Source organism: Lissotriton helveticus, chromosome 9 (assembly GCF_964261635.1).
Source record: "Lissotriton helveticus chromosome 9, aLisHel1.1, whole genome shotgun sequence".
Lineage (NCBI taxonomy): Eukaryota > Metazoa > Chordata > Amphibia > Caudata > Salamandridae > Lissotriton > Lissotriton helveticus.
The window spans coordinates 189,055,412-189,074,200 of NC_136070.1; the positions used below are offsets into that span (position 1 = coordinate 189,055,412).

The 18,789-nt window shown below is 43.4% G+C and overlaps 1 protein-coding gene across 1 annotated transcript in view; it reads left to right on the forward strand.

Annotated features, from left to right (window-relative positions):
• Positions 1 to 2,593: 2,593 nt before the first annotated feature.
• The window catches only part of RTRAF (RNA transcription, translation and transport factor), a 97,671-nt gene continuing 81,475 nt past the window's right edge, over positions 2,594 to 18,789 (forward strand). Inside the window, exon 1 of the mRNA XM_078659742.1 lies at positions 2,594 to 2,823. Within this exon, the coding sequence (XP_078515868.1) occupies positions 2,763 to 2,823 (61 nt within the window). The 5' untranslated portion in view covers positions 2,594 to 2,762. The remainder of the gene's footprint in view (positions 2,824 to 18,789) is intronic.

Genomic DNA, 18,789 nt, shown 5'->3' on the forward strand with positions numbered 1-18,789 from the left:
GCACCGTACCCCAGGGTCGAAACGTCGACGTTAACTCTCCAATTGGTCCTTGCTATATCCCAGCAGAAAAATAGAAATAATTGTACTGTCTGTGGAAATTGAAACCATTGTTGGACCTGTACTTCTTTTAATTTTAGCTGTAAAAATTGTTTCACTGTATTATACACGTAAATCACTTGATCACAATTTATTCACTTGTGCACTTTGTTTTGAAAATCTATTGTATGGACAACCAATTTTTAAGTGTTGAAAATTAATTTCTGTAAAGGGATTGATGAATAAGAACCTTTCTCTTTTTTGATAAAATGTGTGGTGTGTGATTTCCCTATTCAAATATTTCCAAGTATAACTAAGTAAGAAAAGTTATAGGAATATATGTTGTGTAACTAAGAAATTGTTCACTTTCCGACAGAACCAATTTTTGTTTACCAATTTAACTGTGCAGCAGGGCGGCTGCAACAATTTCCGGGGGCCTGGGCCGGCAAGAAATTAAACTCATCCTGCGCGGCGCGCGTGTAGGGGCCTAGTCCGTCCTCCTTGGTATCTGTTATGTTGGATCATTATTGCCACAATAGGATTATTAATTGTTGACACTCAGAGTGTGTCCAGCCGATCGAATTCAGAGGCACCGGCGCTGGATAAAATAGAAACAACTGCACACAGGTAGTGCCACTGCGCATTCACAATGATTCTACCGCATTCAGAATGCCCAAAGAAACCGTGCTGCCGAAAGGTCACTGGAGTGACACTGGGGGTAGCGCATGAATTGCTGGAAAAACACTCAGCAGCAGGGAAGGTGCCATCCTGGATTTATTTATTTTACTGATGCAAGGAACTACAGGCCACATTACAGACAGCACCCGTGGGGCTGCGGGGCCAACTCAGCTGCTAATCACAACAGTAAGTCAGCTGAGCCCGGCCCGTTTCGGCACCGAGTCCGAGGGGAGCAGGTGACGTCTACTTGCAGGCTGCTAAATTAAATTAACGCTATTAATACTATCAATACATAAATCAAGAACATGTCAGCCATGAATAATACTCACAGACCAGAGAGCAGCCGAGACGAGTCTTGCAGCATGGCACTGTGACTCTGTGAGGCGCCAAACTGTCAGCACATTCAGTGGCGCGCAAAGAAACATAACTGGCACTCGCCCCTCGCTCAGACAGTGACTACTTCCTGTGAGCAAATTACATGGACCCCACTGTACGATTATTGTTGCGCCCATCACGTGGCGCCAACGCGCCCGGCCTGGGCTCAATCTCGCGTCAGTAGTTATGATCAGATAAAGCATTTCAATGCAGCAGGCCAGGCTATTTGATACATTGTAGCAGCACAGACAGTGCACAAGATTACTATACTGAGCCTGACAGTGGCAGCACCCGGGCAGGCAAGTCTGCAGGGATCAGCTAGCAGCTCTGAGCAGAGCCGGCCAGATGCAGGTGTCACTGGAGTGCGCGCCAGCAGCCTGGCATGGCGGCCACACCAGTTATTTGACAGCGCTGGTACAGGAGAGAGACAGTGGCATTAAAATGCGTGACAATGCATTTCAGTGCAGTGATGCGGACCACCACACTGAAATGCGTTAGAGTCACGTCTGATGCGTGATACTTGGCAGGCCTAGAGTTACGCGTGATCATCTCCCTGCCAGATTCAAGGATTTTACCATGAAGTAATGTCTTTCCTTTCTTTGATATTCACATGCACATTTACATTATTATTGTTCTCTTTGTTTTTTTTTATGGGGGGAGGTGTGTTGTGTGCATGGAGCGCGACTGTCACGAGTGCGATCTCCTGTCGCAGCTCGTGACTGTCTCGCTCTGTGTCTAGTGGGATCTCGTTCTTTATTTTGTGGCATCTTTTGAATGTATGGAAGCTTTGGGAGTTATGTGTTGTTGGGCCGTTACGGCATTCTTGTACTATAAATAGGATGGAACCATCGAGGGCGTTAGACATAAGAACGCTAATATTCTTCGTCTTATTGCGATAGAAAATAATCCATTTGTTTAACGCGAGTAAATGAGAAAAACGTAGCTGGCTGTGGTCACTATGGTACTGCGCCCCCTTTTAATGCAAACAAACACTGCCTGAGTAGCTCACCAATAATTCATCCCTACCCGAAAGAAATCAGACAAACCCTTTTTAAATCCAGTCTATCGCGTTAAATTGGCGTCTATCCTAAATGCTGATTGGAGACACCCGAAGGCTATGATTGGGTAGCTCTGTAAAGCAACGTAGTTTACGGATATGGAAATAGAAAATGTACACCGAGTTGAATTGTTCCTTGTTAAACGCATCATGGTTTAGCAGAAATCTGAGGGTCTTATAATAAATATGAGCGTGTCTTTCTACGTTTTAAACTGTCATCCTCGAAATTGGTCCAAATAAAATATATAAAAAAGCTCTGTGCAATTAAAATTGAAACAATGTTATGAATCAAGTCGTTTAGTATTATTCGGAAAATAAATTCAAATCTAAACCAAAACTAGTGATATTGCAAACTAATAAGATTATGAATAAAATGTTAGATATTTAACGCAAAACTGATCATTTTTGCGCCCACTCTCTATTTGAATAAGTAGAGTAGACACCGTTGTAAAATGGCCGCTGTGTTACTAAGCAGTCGGGTTCTTTCGTGTTTGTGTGTCCAAGCTTTCTTTCTATGTAGAGGCACTCAGCCTCCAACGTGTGTCAAACCACCAAGGTCTACGTTGTCAGTGTTTGCGGCCGGTGGTTCCAGTAAACCGGTCGCTTATGTACGACCATGTTTCGCCGAAAGCTCCAGGCTTTGGATTACCACAACCCATCGGGGTTCAACTGCAAAGGTGAGACCGTAGTAGGAGGAAGCGGTGGAAAAGAATCCGGTGTGGTGACATAAAGCAACGGTGGGTGCGGATAGGGTCGATTCTAGCCGTCTACCTCTTGTACACACCACAGTTTGGGCACAGACTCACCTCGGCGCAGTCTGCACGTGGCAGGGATGCATGGACGATCGTCTGTCTACTTTCCATTGACAGCTGTAAATGTCATTGGCACTACTTCAAATCTTTTGTATTGAGTCAGATTACTCTCATAACCAACAGTTAAATAGAACTAAATATGATCAATGTGCAGTACCCGCAATAGCTTCGAATCCGCCAAAAATATGCAGGAATATTCCATTCCCGGCGACCAAACTTCGCATAGGTGGGAATATTTACCCACCAAATCATTGAAACGAATAGGCGTATCCAAAGTCCAGTCGTTTGTAGTTCCTCCGGTTCCAGGTCTTTGCGTAGCATTCTGGTAATTGTATTATTTTCTAAAAACCTGGAATACAAGTCCCAGACTACAAAAAAACCTGGATTAGATAAGCAGAAGGGGCGTACCATGACCATTGAGTGCACTGCTATCTCTTGATGTCTCTTTTAAACGCATAGTCTCTTCAGGTTCATAGCTGCCAAGGTTTCAGATGACTTTGTGACATTTTCATAATTTCAGTATAATTATGAGTGACATTTCAATGACTACGCGTGACACTTCTTCACGAGCAAATGAAACATAGGAAAACGTATACATTTCAGAAATTTCACCCATTTGAGCAACAAAAACACTGTAAGAGGTCACTGTAAACACAACATGATTCATCTAAAATTATGTCATGCATTCATTCACTCTTTGTGGATGTAACAATTATGTATTATGATTAACAATTATGTAACGTTATTAAAAATGACTCATTCACACAACACGCCCCAAACCGGGCGTCAATCCCCGCTCTTAGACGCAGCAAATACCCTCGTCCCCCTCGTCGCCCCTGCAACACCTCACACAACTACACCTCCCCGCCCAACGGGTCCTCCATCCTTCCGTCTAACTCTCTCACTCAACCTTAATCATTTTTATTAACTGTCTGATTCCCACATGTTTAACTTTGTAGCCATTTACGTGTGCCATTTATTTGTACTATTTTGTACATAGGTTGGCTTGTAGCCACCTATTTGTACCATTTATACTATGTGACCTATTGATTTATCTGTCTGACTATGCATCCCCAGGTACTCCTCCTTGTAAAGCGCTCTGATATCCGCAAGGATCTTGTCCGCGCTATATAAAACTTTCAAAATAAAATAAAATAAATAAATAAACAAGTTAACCTACACGCATGACATTTTTGTGCATTTCAAATGAGTGAAATATAAACTAAGAAAACTATGTCTCCGACTCATTTTGGTGTAAACTAATTGGAATTGCGGTCTACTACTGTTAAAATATATGCTAGCAGCGTTCAGAGGGAACTTAAGTACAGAATCAGAGAGACTTAGTGCACGACTCCCCCAGGCTGCCAGCTCACAAGTGCCTGGAGGAGCGAGTCTGCCTGGCAGAGTGCTTCACTGGTGACGTCGCAGTGGTGCTTGTGCTGAGGGCCCGTCTCAGGGCTGCCGTAAATCCACCTGCATGAGAGTCTGCTAGCTGCAGACTTGACGTCGTTGGAGTTGTCCCTAAGATATCTGGCGCTAGGATGCAGCAGGCCGACTGCTCTCTTCACCTGGCCACGGTAGCCTTGAGCACACCAGAAAAGACACTGCTGCTGCCTGCTGCAACGCTAGTGGGCCTTTGGTGAGGGGCTGGAATGTATGCTTCTTTTGCATGCGCCAGAACTCTGGCCCAAGTGAAATAGACGACATAATGCACGTGTCCCCAACCTAGGAAGGAGGCTGTAAGACATAAATACCGGCTGAGAAAGTGCAAGCCCCAAACTAAACGTTAGCTCTAACGTAGTTTAAGTCAGCCCCATTGACCAACAACTATACGCTGTTCTCTGAGTCAGGCACACTTGCTAATCCAGCTCAACAATGGTGCTGAGTTAAAACGTCATCAAAAGGATGAAAGGAACAGCCAGCCCTGCTGAAACCTCAACCCAAACCTGAAAATTGCAGAAAGCGAAGTTATTGAATGAGTCACTGCATCTCTTGAGGCCAGCAAGTCAAAGTTACAGTCGAGGAAGGCAAGCAGCCTGACTACATAATAAGAAACTAAAACAGACTCGGATGGCTAGTGCTACAGTCTGAACAGACTTCAACTTTACCACTGCGCCAATCGAGGAATTGCCGCACACCTCCTGAGTCCTCCACAGACTTGGAGACAAGCAATACAGCGCAGAGCACAAAGTATTTTGGATTAAAAAATATCGTTCTTTATAAATTCTATATTTACACAGATCAGTTTGATTTATTTTAAACTGATAAACTCGGCTTGAAAATATTAGCGGCAACAAAGTAAATCTTTGAGAAAGGAAGACAAAAGTGGCAGTACTAACAGTAACGCTTTTTAAAAAAAAATGATATCTAGGAAGTAAGGGGATATAATTAGCACACATGCTGCCAGTGAATCTGTGAGTGAAAACGGGGAGGAGCGGACTCACCCAGCTGGTCCTGCTGATCTTTATCTTGATGTTTCTCATTCTGTGTGCAGCAGCCTTTTGCGTTGTGTATAAGATAACGCCGGCCGGGGAAAGCAGGTCCCATTGGTTATGCAGAGAGCTTCCAGACAGCTCGAACTCCTAAGAGAATAGCCACGACTCTGCCGATTGCCTGTACCCCCACACTGCAATCGGTCTCTTTAACTCCATGATGTGAAGGTCACTGGCTCGGGCTGCAGCACCCTCACTGGGCCCGGCCAAGCTCCCGGCTCGGAAATAAGTTTTCGATGGAAGCCTGGCCATAAAAGGCGCGGAGGGCTCGGCCGTGCAGCAGCCAGTACGATGATCAGCGGTGTTGCAAGGCAGCCGAGCCCCATGATTCCGGCGCCACAGCAGCGCTAACCATTGTCAGCCGGCCTCACTCCAATTTCATTAAATTTAACTCCCGGCGCGCACCTTGTAAGCCGGACGTAACGTCGCGTCGCCACACGGCGCCACGGCCAAGTTGCCACATAACTTAACTGCGGCGCGCAGGCCCCACCCGCGTCTGAGGCGGCAGGGGAGATCGAATGTAATATTGTAGCACTGAGAGCAGTGCACCAGTCTGATCTTTAACTGTTAAGATACATCTGAGCCTGCTGCAAAGTTAAGTCTGCTGCGGCCCGGCTGGGCGCATCACACAGGTGTCAGAGGCATCAGCGTGCGCACTAGCACCTGGCGTAGGCTAAGGCAGTCAGTTTCAGCGCTGTCAACATGCGTGACAATGCATTTCAGTGCTGTGATGCGGGAACACCACACTGAAATGTGTTAGCGTCACGCCTGATGTGTGACACTTGGCAGGACTGAGGTTCCATGTCATCATTGCTCGAACGGTTATTCTGAAATTATTAGAAGACCACAACCTACACTTAAGTTAGCTATTTTGCCAACATCGGCCCCCTGAACCTGAATCTTTTGAAACAGCCTTAAGTCTCCAAGGGAATCAGTTTAACATGAATCACTCTTATGTGGCCCTGGCTGAGGTGCATCCTTCTCAACGTGCGCTCCCTGCACAGACACGCTGTAGAGATCTGAGACGTCCTTGACACCCTCTCGCCAGACTTCACCTTCTTCACAGAAACTTGTACTAACTCCACCTCCGCCCCTGACATCGCCACTGCCACCGCCTTCCCTGACGTATACAAGATCCAGAGCAAGGACCGCCCAAGATGAGGACTTGCCATTGCACACAAGCTCCCTCTTACTCACCACCTCCAACTCAGATTGTCAGCCTGCCCACCACCAAACAAGTCCACTTCCAGATCCAGACCAGCCCCAGAACGACCCTACGAGGCACCCTCGCCTACAGACCTTCCGGACTTAGAAATGCGTTTACCACTACCATCGTTGGCCTCCTTGTACTACATACTCATCGGAGAACCTCCACTTCCACCTCAGCAACCCCAACACCGCCACCCTCCTGGACAACCTCGCCAACCTCGGACTGAAACAACTTGTCACCACCCTCACTCACAAGACGGAACACACCCTCCACCCCATCTTCGCAGAAGGGAACAACATCCACTTCAGCCACTCCACACAACCCCCCTAGATGGACCACCACTGTGTTCACTTCCACGTCGACAAATCCACCCCCCCCAAACCAGCACCCCACCCGCGAAGGAACTGGAGCAAGGTCACTGAGAAGCATCTCACCTCCTCACTCAACTGTGATGCCCCCTCCACCTCAACCAACGACAACCTCGAGGCCAAATAACGTCGCAGATGGATCACCAACTGCGCAGATGAGCTTGCACTCCTATGTAGCCCCGACAGACAGTGCCCCAGAAAAGCCACCTGGTTCACCCCCCACTTTCAAGAATCCAGACGCACCTGAAAACGTCTCGAGAAGAACTGGAGAAACAGCAAATCCTCTGAAGATCGCATCTCCTACAAGAACGCCATGACAGAATACCACCAATGCATCAAATCCACCAAAAGGACCTTCATCCAGAACAAAATCCGCGTCAACTCCAGCAACTCAAAGGAACTCTTAAGCGTCATCCGGGACTTCACCCCTTCCTCCCCCCCCCAGTGAAACCACGGACATCACCCCCTCCCAGGACCTCGGCAACAAACTTGGATCCTACTTCCATCTGAAAATCAAGGGCCTCTAGGACAACTTCAGCGGCCAGACACCGGACTCTGAAACCACTCCCCCATCCAGCAATGCCAGCCAGCCCACCATCTCCTAGGCCCCAATCACCGCCGAAGACGCCGCAGCGACCATGAAAGACATCCACTCATGGACCCCTGCCCCTCACACATCTTTCACAGAGCGCCGCCATCGCACCGGAACTACGACACACCACCTTTGAAACCGGCACTTTCCCTGATGACTGGAAACGCGCAGAAGTCAAGCCCCTACTCAAGAAGCTCTCAGCAGATCCTTCGGAGCTCAAGAACTACCAACCCATCCACCTCCTCCCCTTCGCGGCCAAATTCACAGAGAAGACTGTCACCGCCCAACTAACAAAATTCATCAAAGAAAACTCTATCCTCGACCCCACCCAATCCAGATTCTGCAGCAACCACAGCACTGAGACCGCTCTACTCGCCACTACAGACAACATCCCAACCAAGGACACCTCCGCACTGTTCCTACTCGACCTCTCTGGAGCCTTCTACACCGTCTCCCACCGTACACTCACTGCCAGTTTCCACAACGCCGGCATAGAGGGAACCACCCTTGGCTGGCTCAGCTCCTTCCTAACCAGCAGAACTCAAAGAATCAGACTTCCACCCTTCCTCTCCAAACCAACAGAGATCTGCGGAGTAACCCAGGATCATCGCCCAGCCCTACGCTCTTCAACATCTACATGACCCTCATCGCCGCTATCGTCGGACAGCACGGACTCAGCGTAGTATCCTACGACGAAGACACCCAGCTCATCCTCTCCCACACCAAGGACCCCATTACCACTAGACTTCAAGAAAGGAATGAAGGATGTCGTATCCTGGATGAGCAGCAGCTGCTTGAAGCTCAATTCGGAGAAGACGGAGGTCCTCGTCCTCAGACAGTCCCCACTGCATGGGACAACCCCTGGCAGCCCCCCAACCCCGACGGACCATGTCCGGAACCTCAGCATTGTACTCCACTCCTCCCTCTTCATGACCTGACAGGTCAACGCAGTTGCCTCCTCATGCTTCAACACCCTCCTCATTCTCCGGAAGACCTTCAAATGGACCCCCCCCCCCCCCGAGTCAAGGAAGACCGTCACCCACACACTCAGAACCAGCAGTCTGGACTAAGGAAACACCCTCTATTCCGGGATTAACAAATCTCTGCTTCGCAAACTACAGACAATACAGAACACAGCAGCCAGACTCGTCCTCCGCATCCCTCGACAGGAATACACCACCCAACACCTGCGAAACCTCCAGTGGCTCCCCATCAAGAAGAGTAACTTTCAAGATACTCCCCCACGCCTACAAATGCCTCCACAACATAGGACCTCAATATCTCAACGATACACTCCTTCCACTTACCCAAGAGAAACCTCTGATCCGCCAACCACGCCCTAGCCAAACCCCCTTGCAGAGCAAGAACGGGTGGAAGAACCTTCTCCTACATCGCGACCAAGACCTGGAACAAGCTCCTGATCGACATCAGACGCTCCCCTACCCTGCATATCTTCAGGAAAACCCCCAAGACCTGGCTCTTCGACTGACCGGAGCTGCTCCCCTCCCTCACCCCAGCGCCTTGAGACCCTCGCGGGTGAGTAGCGTGCTTAAAGTACCAATTGATTGATTGATGTGTCTTTAAAATATAAAAAATAATCAGGTATTTCTTCATGCTTGTCAACTTAACCACATTTGATGAGTGTCACCTGCATTTTACTTCTAGTTACCAACCTGCCAAACAAAATGTGTCATAGATTACTGGAATCACCCGCTTTTGTATCCTATATAACCTTTTTTAAGAGAAGAGGCTTTTTTTTTTTTCCTGTGTTGGGTTTTGCAAATGCGACTCTTGTTCCACCGCGCTCTTTCAAATGTAATTAAGTTTAGTAACTACCTCTTATCACCCAGTTAGAGGGGGTCCATGAAACATCAAGCCTCCAGACCAAATCTCCCATCTCCAACTGTCGATGACTCTGAAGATTCTAAACAAAGAATTCTAGTAACCAGCAGAAGACAAAATACGCGAGCACTACGCTATAGCTTAAATACCTCATAATAGTGTATATAAATACAATATTAAACACACATGCCTACTACAAAACCATCCCCTTTAAATAACCCTAATAAATAAAATATATTACATTTCAATTTCTTTCAGATCAGTTTTTTCACATGACCAACCTGTGTGACAACTCCATTGCATTGATTTACAGTTTTTGTGAACTTAAATCATCACCTACTAGAACTGGTTCAGGGGAAGAAATGGAACCTTCTAGAACTGCATCGACCAAAGGTTGGTCCTGTAGCAGACAAGTTTTCAGAAGAATTTCCTTCGACATCTTAAGAAATATCATTCTATTCATGCAACAAGGTTGAACCTTCTAGGTGGCAATAATTTTACTCTTGACGTTCATCTAGACAATCCACGTCACCAATCACATTTTGCAAAGGTAGACGAAATAAACAATCTGCCCCCATTTGCACTACATGCTAAATACCAAGTTTCAAAATTATACCTTTGCAATTTTGAGAACAAATAAACTAATCTTGAAGAAGCATCACACCACCATTTTCACCTAATATATATGTCAAAAGTTTGTGTTTGGTACATAATATGAATCATGGACCCCACAAATGCGTTTTAAACTTCTCTACTCCCTATGTGCAGGCTAAGGTTACTCTTTCAATAGTGCGGTATCTATTCTCAACATCTTTCAAAACTTGATGCAAAAGCAATAATTTTCTCATTTTGGCCGACTCTGAGATAAAATAACACTTGTACCAATCTCACTAGCATCAACAGTGACGGTGCATTCATATCATGAAATACGTTTGAAGTGCAGGAACATTAGACCTAATATATTTTGTTATTAAAAACATGGTTCTTTTTCAGCCCATAATAGCGTCTCTTTTTTCCCCAAGCATTTTTTAAGAGGTTCCATAGTATCCCTGTTAAAAACAGGAGTGATAATCACTTGAGCCAATCAAAGATTTTAACTGGTCCTTATCCTGAGGGCTAAGAGCTTCATTGAGTGCTTTGATGAAATCATGCTTTGGTCAAATACCTTGTGCAGAAATCCTATGACCCAAGTACTCGACTGAATCTGTTAAAACTTTACTTTGGTTTTTTTCGAAATAATCGTACCATGTTTCAAAATCTACAATATTGTTACTAAGCTTTGGTTGTGTTCAGCAACATTCTATGCAAAAATAAGGATGTAGTCTTGGAAAGCATATGCACAAGATACATCTTGAAATAAACAAAACATTGGCCACAGAGGCTAAGCCAAACCGCACTCACAAATATTTATATGCAGCAAAAGGTTTAATAAATGTAGTCCATGCATGTGACTTTTCTTCTAACGGTAACTGGTGATAAGCAGATCATGTATCAATAGAACTGAAACATTTGGCTCCATCCACTAAAGTGATCAATTCTTGAACTTTAGATAACTGGTAGCAATGTACTAAAACGTTATTTAAGAGACCGGCAGGCAACTAGAATGTCCCCCTTTCTATTTGCTACAACAACTGTGATGACCCATTCAGACAAATTTACTGATGGTATTATGCCATCTGCACAATAATCTACCAAATGTTTCTTTAACTCAAAAGGACTTGCTAGACCTTATGCGCAATAGGAACTGTATTTTCCTTTACAATTATTTTATGTTTGAATCCAGATTCAAACCCATTTTTTCAGACAACACATCCTTGTACTTATCCAAAATTAAGTCAATATCATTATTTATACTTTGGGTTAGCACAACAGGAGTATCTCTGGCAGATCTTAAAATTATTCCCTTGATCCACCCATTCCAAAATGTCACTACCATTTACAGCCACATAAATCTTAGTGAAGGTTTTGTTACCTGAAAAAATTAGAGAATCCTTAAAACACTATCATTCTACCCATTTGCAACAGCGTTAATATGTCTTTCTCAAAATTGTGTGTCACCAAAATTTCTTAAAATTTGATTCAGCCAACATTGTTACGGGAGAACCTGAATCAATCATACTACTTAGATCAATGTTGTCTATAGCTACTGAGTAATAAGTGCCTCTCTGCTTTGCAATGACATCCTTATTATTAACACAAACTGTCAAAAATACATTTTCTTTCTTTTCTAAATTTTAACACTGTCTCCCACTAAGATTACTATTATCCCCCTTTTCACTATGAACACTACTAACTTTAACTGATGGGCATATGTTTCTGCACATGCTCATGAAATGTCCAGTTCTTACATTTTTTACATCTTTTTCCTTGAGCAGGACAACTACTTGTACAATCAATATGTGATATTGATTCACGTCTGTAATAAGATTTATTTAGAAAAAACATTATCTAGGTTTTTAGTATTAATGTCTTTGGTTTTGTTAATTAGACTGTTTTTTTTAAACTTCTTTTTACTAAACATAAAAACAAACTTGTGATAATCATCACATTCACATTTACATTTCAGGATAAGCATTGTTACAAGTATCTCAAAACATGGCAAAACTGTCTCCATTAGTGGCTGTTATCATCCTTACACTCGAGGGGTATGTAGTAACATTGCGTCCAATCACACTAATGGTTTTATGCACCAGATCCGTTACTTCTCTAGCCATTACTTTTACTGACTCAGCTGATCATTCTATGCTCTTAGCAATTGTAATAGTTAACTCAAGTAAAGGATTTGTGCAACCCAAATTATGCTCTTGTACTTTCCTAGATGCACAGTTTAGAACAATTTGATCACGTATATATTGATCAAAACAGTTTACAAATTTATAAGAACTTCCTAATATTCGCAAAGAAGCAACATATTGATCAATGTTCTCACAAGTGGCCTGTTAGGGGAATGAAAATGTAATTGCTCCACCACAACACTTGGTTCATCCACAAAGTGTTTTGCAAGCCTACGTTGCACATCGATATACACAATCCTCATATCCCTCTCATCCTCTGATGACAGTAACTCTGGCGATTGTTCAAAAACTTTTTGCCCCTCAGTACACAGGCAATTAAATAAAAGAGCTAAGTTGTGAGCTTCTTAATATTTTGACGCATCAATCGCCACTAAGTAATTTTCAAAAACCAATGTTTCCATTGTTGCACTAGTCTGGATTTTGCAGAAACTGTGGGTTTTGTGGAGTGTAACTCCCACTTGCCATGTAAAATACAAAAAAAGTCACCTTACTTTAGGTTACTAATTTCAAAGTTTTGTAAAAATACTCTTCGTACTGATACAAAAACACATACAAGTGTGTACCTGTGTTGCCACACCTTCTGTGATATGTCCCAGAGGATCCCCATGGTGAACACTCCTGTGATGAATTCTTTAATATCACCTTTAAAGCAAAGTGGTACCACGATTCATGCATGCAAATTAGCAAAAAAAACCAATCTCCCATTAAATATGCCTGACTAACTCGTCAAAATGGCGACACATATTCTCTAGGCAATGTATTAAGCGCTCCTACCTTAACTGCGCGCCATTTAGGTCTCGCACAAGATCGCTGACTCCATGTCCAGTTCTGCGCAAGCTCCATAGAAATAACACTGTACCGGATTGCGAAGTCTGGACTACCAATATTTATACTCTGTGGTACTAAATTAATGCTGGGTCGTGAATGGAGACTGCAATAAACAGCAACTTTCCACACATTGTGAGCCAAAAACAAACAGGCTCCGGCAAGGTAGCATCTCTCATCCTCCTTGTTGCCAACATGTTTAGGTTCACAAATAAGACTCTTGCTCAACTGCGTTCTTTCAAATGTATGTATGTTTATTAACTGCATATTGGCACACAATTAAATGAGTAGCTCAAACAGCAAGCCTCCAGAATGAATCCCCTATGTCCAAATGCAGAATCCTCTGAATCTCGTAAACAAAGAATGCTAGTTACTAGAGCAAGACAAAATGTGCAAGCACAACACTATAATATAAATACCTTATGATAATCTGAGCAGTGTGTATAAATACAGTATAAAGCAAACTCCTGCATACCACATCTTGACCATCTGCTTTGATATGTGTTGAGCCGGTTTGAGTGGGATGTTCTTTCTTGTGGGTTTCAAGCAGTCGGATGATACTAGCAAGGGTGCTTGGTGAATATTGTGGTTTACCATTGTTTACCTATTGTCACAATAATGTTGCACTCCAGTTTGATAACCAGATTAATCTCTTCGGACTCTTGTCTGTAGGTTGCAAGGCGAGTACTAAAGGCTTTGTTTAGGAGATTTCAGGAAGTATATACACCAATGGCACAGTAAAGAATCTTAACTTCATAGTCCAGGCTTTGCTGTATTTTTCTAGAAACAGATTTGTATTACATGTTGATCAATAGAGAAGTTAAAACTCGAATGAACACCTTAAACCAAATAACCAGGTATAGCATCTTCTGGGGCCTAAACACAACACCAGATTTTTTTCTAACTTCTATGTGCTTCACACTAATTCTCCTATAACATTAGCGAATGGCCAATATTATAACCAAGGGCTGTGCTCATATTGACTCTGGGCTCTTTGTGACTCATCAGGTATCTTGTTGCTTGTTCAGCAGATTTATATACAAGGACTTCCACTCGAATTCTTTTACGAGCCCACTTTTGGGTAGCGTAATGGACACCCCCCTGGTCGTAAGTCTTAGCTGCTGAGGTTTTTGGTATTCATGGGGAAAAATCTGCTGCCACAGTCCCCAAAGCCCAGTAAGTCACCCCAGTCATTAAGAACACAATGCCAATGAGGTCACTGGTGTCATGAAGATCTAGTCAAAAGGTCAATACTGATCAAGGTCCAATCACCAGTTTCTGTTGAGACACAGTCCATAGTCTCTGGCGTTAGGCACCAAATTATTTTAATATGGACAGATTCACTAGTTGACGTGCGCAAACAATGGAGTCCCAATGGTGACTAATAGTTCAGGGCCTGATTTTCAGAATCTGTTAGGTGCATTTGTGATTTTTCCCATGACAAAGGCGACCACTGAGTCATGGCTTCACCAGTTTGCACTGAGACTGTCTCCACTTTAAATGGAAATACCCCTACAACCACCAGAGCTAGGAAGCTGGACATATCAAACAGTTAAGTAGGAGAAAAAAATGTCAAAATTGAAACCGGGATCTAAATAAATGAAATGAATTAAATAAGTCTATGCCCACAACAGAGTGAGAGTGAATGAATACATTGAGATTTATGAGTCACAATCTTAAAAAATGAATTAATAAAGTGAGATTTTTGCAACAGTCGCAATGAATAGCAATGTTGCAATGCAAAGAGTTTGACTACCTCACTGAAGGACAGGTGAAACGTCCGGTAAAAGAATTAAGGAAAACATGAAAACTAAAGATAATGGGCTGTATTGTAGAAGCAATTCATGCAAAGAGGTCTCTCAAATGACAGACTTTTCAAATCTGAGAGATGGGTATTAATCGAACTATGGCAGTCCCTATTAGAGAATTGCATTTGTTTCAACCCCTATGCTTTACTTCACCAGCCATCATCAGGACAGAGTGTCAAGACATTTAGAAAGAGCGACCTACAAAAGAAAATGCACGTCACCAATGGGGCTTACCTAGAGATTTCTGTTGTAGGACACAGAATTAAATATACAGAGATAAGTCCTGGCCACAAGCACCAATGACACCTGTAAGGGTTTAGAAGAGTAAGGAATTGAAAAATAGGCAAGGCGAAAGACACACTCGAATCACACCCAAAAATACAGCCCAGGCGAGAAAAACTACCTGAAGCGAATAAGTGCTACACAGGCCACCATCGGAGACAGAAGGAGTTTCTAAATAAACATCACAATGTAGAGTGCTAGAGTGAAATATAACACAAAGGCGAATTCAACGAGCTAGGACAAAACAGAGACTAGGGAATAAAACACATGGGAAAACTTACTAGCACGGTTGGACAACTGGAGTTAATCAAAAAGATGAAGTTAAACGAAGGCACCAGCCGTTGATCACAATTTATGGGACACTGCATGTCAAAAGATGGAAAATACCTGCCTGTGCAGCCAGCTAGAAAAAAAGAGGGGATCGGGGAAAGAGGAGGAGGAGGGTGGTGGTGGTGGTGGGGGGGGGGGGAGTCAGTAGTCTAACTCTCCTTGCGGGATGTATGTACAGAATGCGCTGCACCTCTGGAAGTAAAGCTAGCCTAGGGGAGCTAAACCTGTTACTGCTTCGAGACCGCACAAAATGCTGAGTTTTGGGAGTGGCCTACATGAATTGTTGCCCCATATGACGCTGTTAATCTGAATAAAGACTGCCACCAAGGAAAAGTGCACTATAGGCAACCCACACAGTTTGCAGAGTAAAAGTCGAAATAGAAAAACAATCAATAAAAACAAAAGTTACAAATATAAATCAAATAAATAATACAAAGAAATGGCTGCATTATTAAGCAAACCAGACAGTGTACTTTTATTTTCACAACAATGTATCCATAAGTGGACCCAAATTAAGACTTTTCCAGATCCACCTAGCGAGACAACATAACAAAGAAATGAAATGCAAGACCTTGTGAGGAAACCTACAATGTCAATATAGGTTGAAAATAGGTACACATGGTCTGGATTGTTTCGTCACTGATATTAAGACCTGCAACAGCAGAGTTCTAACTGTCTATCCATCTACCTTCCAATGTCATGAGGTTCTGAAGTACATTGGTAACTTGGGCTAGGAAGCTTAGTTCAGGTGATGCCGGAATCACTTAACTCTGTGCAGCTAACAGACCTAACCCCCCTCAGTGACATGAAGGGACGTTACTCTAGAGTCTTACGAAATTGTGAAAAGGCATTGCATGCATTCTGTAAGTGTGGGATAGGTTATGCTTGTGTAAGAAAGGTAGTGATGCAGCCCAATGACCCAGATGATGCTTTCTTTTGTCTTCTTTTCCTGGCCACCTGGCAATGGGAATGTCATGGGCCATGTAAGTCTGTCAAGAGTTCTACTCGGCGAATCAACAGTTAACAAGGCTTTTATCAGGTTGAAGCCTCCTTGCTTTGTAGTCCAGTACCTTGTGCATGCAAGCAAGTAAGATTTCTTTGTCACAGAATGGTCCAGGTGATAATGAAAGCTTTGAATGACCACCCCATCTGTTCTACTTGCATAGAGAACTAACGCCACCACAGAAATAGGGTACTTGAGTGGCTTTACTCAGAAAGGGAAATGCCTACACTGAGGAAAATAATTGGTTGCATCCTCCTCCCAAACCCACAATGTAAAAAACACGTTCTGGAGAAGACGTCCTGGTAGCAAAAGCTTTGCAGAAGAAAGATGCTATCTTCTACTGCAGGGAATCCAAATAAACTTCACCATTCACCAAGTGTACCACAAACGGTGCTTAATTTGATCTAGTGGTTTCCGGGACTCAGCACCTGGCATTTAATCATGAACACCAGCGCTTTTCATGAGCACCAGTTAAGGACATATTCCTTTAGTGGGAGATTGAATGATTTGTCCAGAATAACAGGATGTTGAGCCGATGCCAAGAATCGAACCTGATTTCCCAGCTCCGAAGTCTGCAGCACCAGCCTGTAGATCACATTTCCATCCCATTTTCATGGTTAGTAGTTGGTTCTGTTTTAGGCGCCACTAACAGGAGAAGTGGGCTGCTGCTAGCTGCCTCGTGACGAGAGCCCCAGCACTTATGCTTTTTAAAAATTAACCATTGACAACAAGCAATCACCCTTTATACATGTGCCACATATGATGCAAGCAAGGCACCACACTTACAGGGATTTGAACAGTCCTTACCCTAGCAGAGCCAAAAGACAGAGCTTTGAGGCTGGGAAACCGTTCCATTTTTGTTTGTATATTCAAGGTCGGCTTGTCCAGTGTATTTTTCAGTAATAATTTGTGTATATTAATATGAAAAGTAATTGTTACATCATGTTAGTGATATCTTCAGGTAGGTGTGTGTGTAAGAATGCATGCGTAAAGGTCTTAGACCTTTATTTCTGTCCACCTGGTTGTACAGTTGTCCTTTTGTCTTGCCTGAGTAGACTGCTATCTTCAGTGACATTGTAAGGCAAATATGCAGGCTTGATGCAATGTAATCCCCCATGTAACTGTTGTATGTTAAAGCTAACTTTTTTTCATACTGATATGTATGTTGATGTGGAAATAAGGATAAGTCATTGAGGGGCAATTCATAGCAAACAATGTGTTTTTTGCACTTGGTTTTGTGTAGGGCAACTTTTTAATGCCTTTAAGACAGAGGGAGTCATTAGTATTATGGTGTTGTAAATGAATATAGGACCATAGTGTAAATTTTCCCGATTCATGACCTTATATAGGTATAGATTATCCGATCCTTATATAGGCATAGAAATCATTACCATATTTAGACTGAGTCTATGCAGCCCAAATACGGCATTGCTACTTCCACTAAGTTCCAAGAATCAACAACGATTTCTTAGAGAAACCTGCCTTCAGCAGCTAGGGACTTCCCCTTGCCTGAATACTAATTTATCTAGGAAATCATGGAGTTTTCGAAGAACTGAGTCGTTGATGACGTTCAGTCCAATCATACGTCAAACTCGGCACCTTCAAAGTATAAATATGCCTACATTTGCCCAGACAAACACACAGTGGTTTGGAGCAGATCGACTAACTACTTGCCTGACACCCTGCAGCCGCAAGTGCCGAAGGAGCCGACCCTCCAGCTGACTCACTGAGAGACGCTGTCTTTTCTCCTGCCGAGAAATCCAGCTCCAGTGTTTCCAGGCTACCCTTGCGGGTTGCTGGGAAATGGAGTCCTGAGTGAGAAATACAAGACCTCCTTCATTCTAAACCAAGGTACGGAGCTGATTAGACCCATAGAGAATTCTTGGACAGACTCTTGGCAGAGAAATACTAAACTTAAGCTACTCCTCTCTTACTTCTTCCCTTGTACTAGACTTAGGTTAGGTACACCGGGGTAGGCATATTTTAGAAGCACCAGTTGAGTACTTTTAGTCATTATTTTATCATTCCATGTATTTTATGTTTTAAGCAATTTATGGCTTAGAAACCATATCATGCTTTTACAGTACTACTTTATAATACTTATCGTATTATATGCCTTGTACTTTATAACCAGTATTACGATTGTAGCAGTACATTTCTTATGCTTGAGAAAGAAGAATGTTCAATAAATACTTTTTTATTGAAAACGCCCGTCTCTCTATTTTCTTAGCACCTCTGGTGAAACGAAGCATGCACGATTGACTGAGTAAAATAGCTATCTATT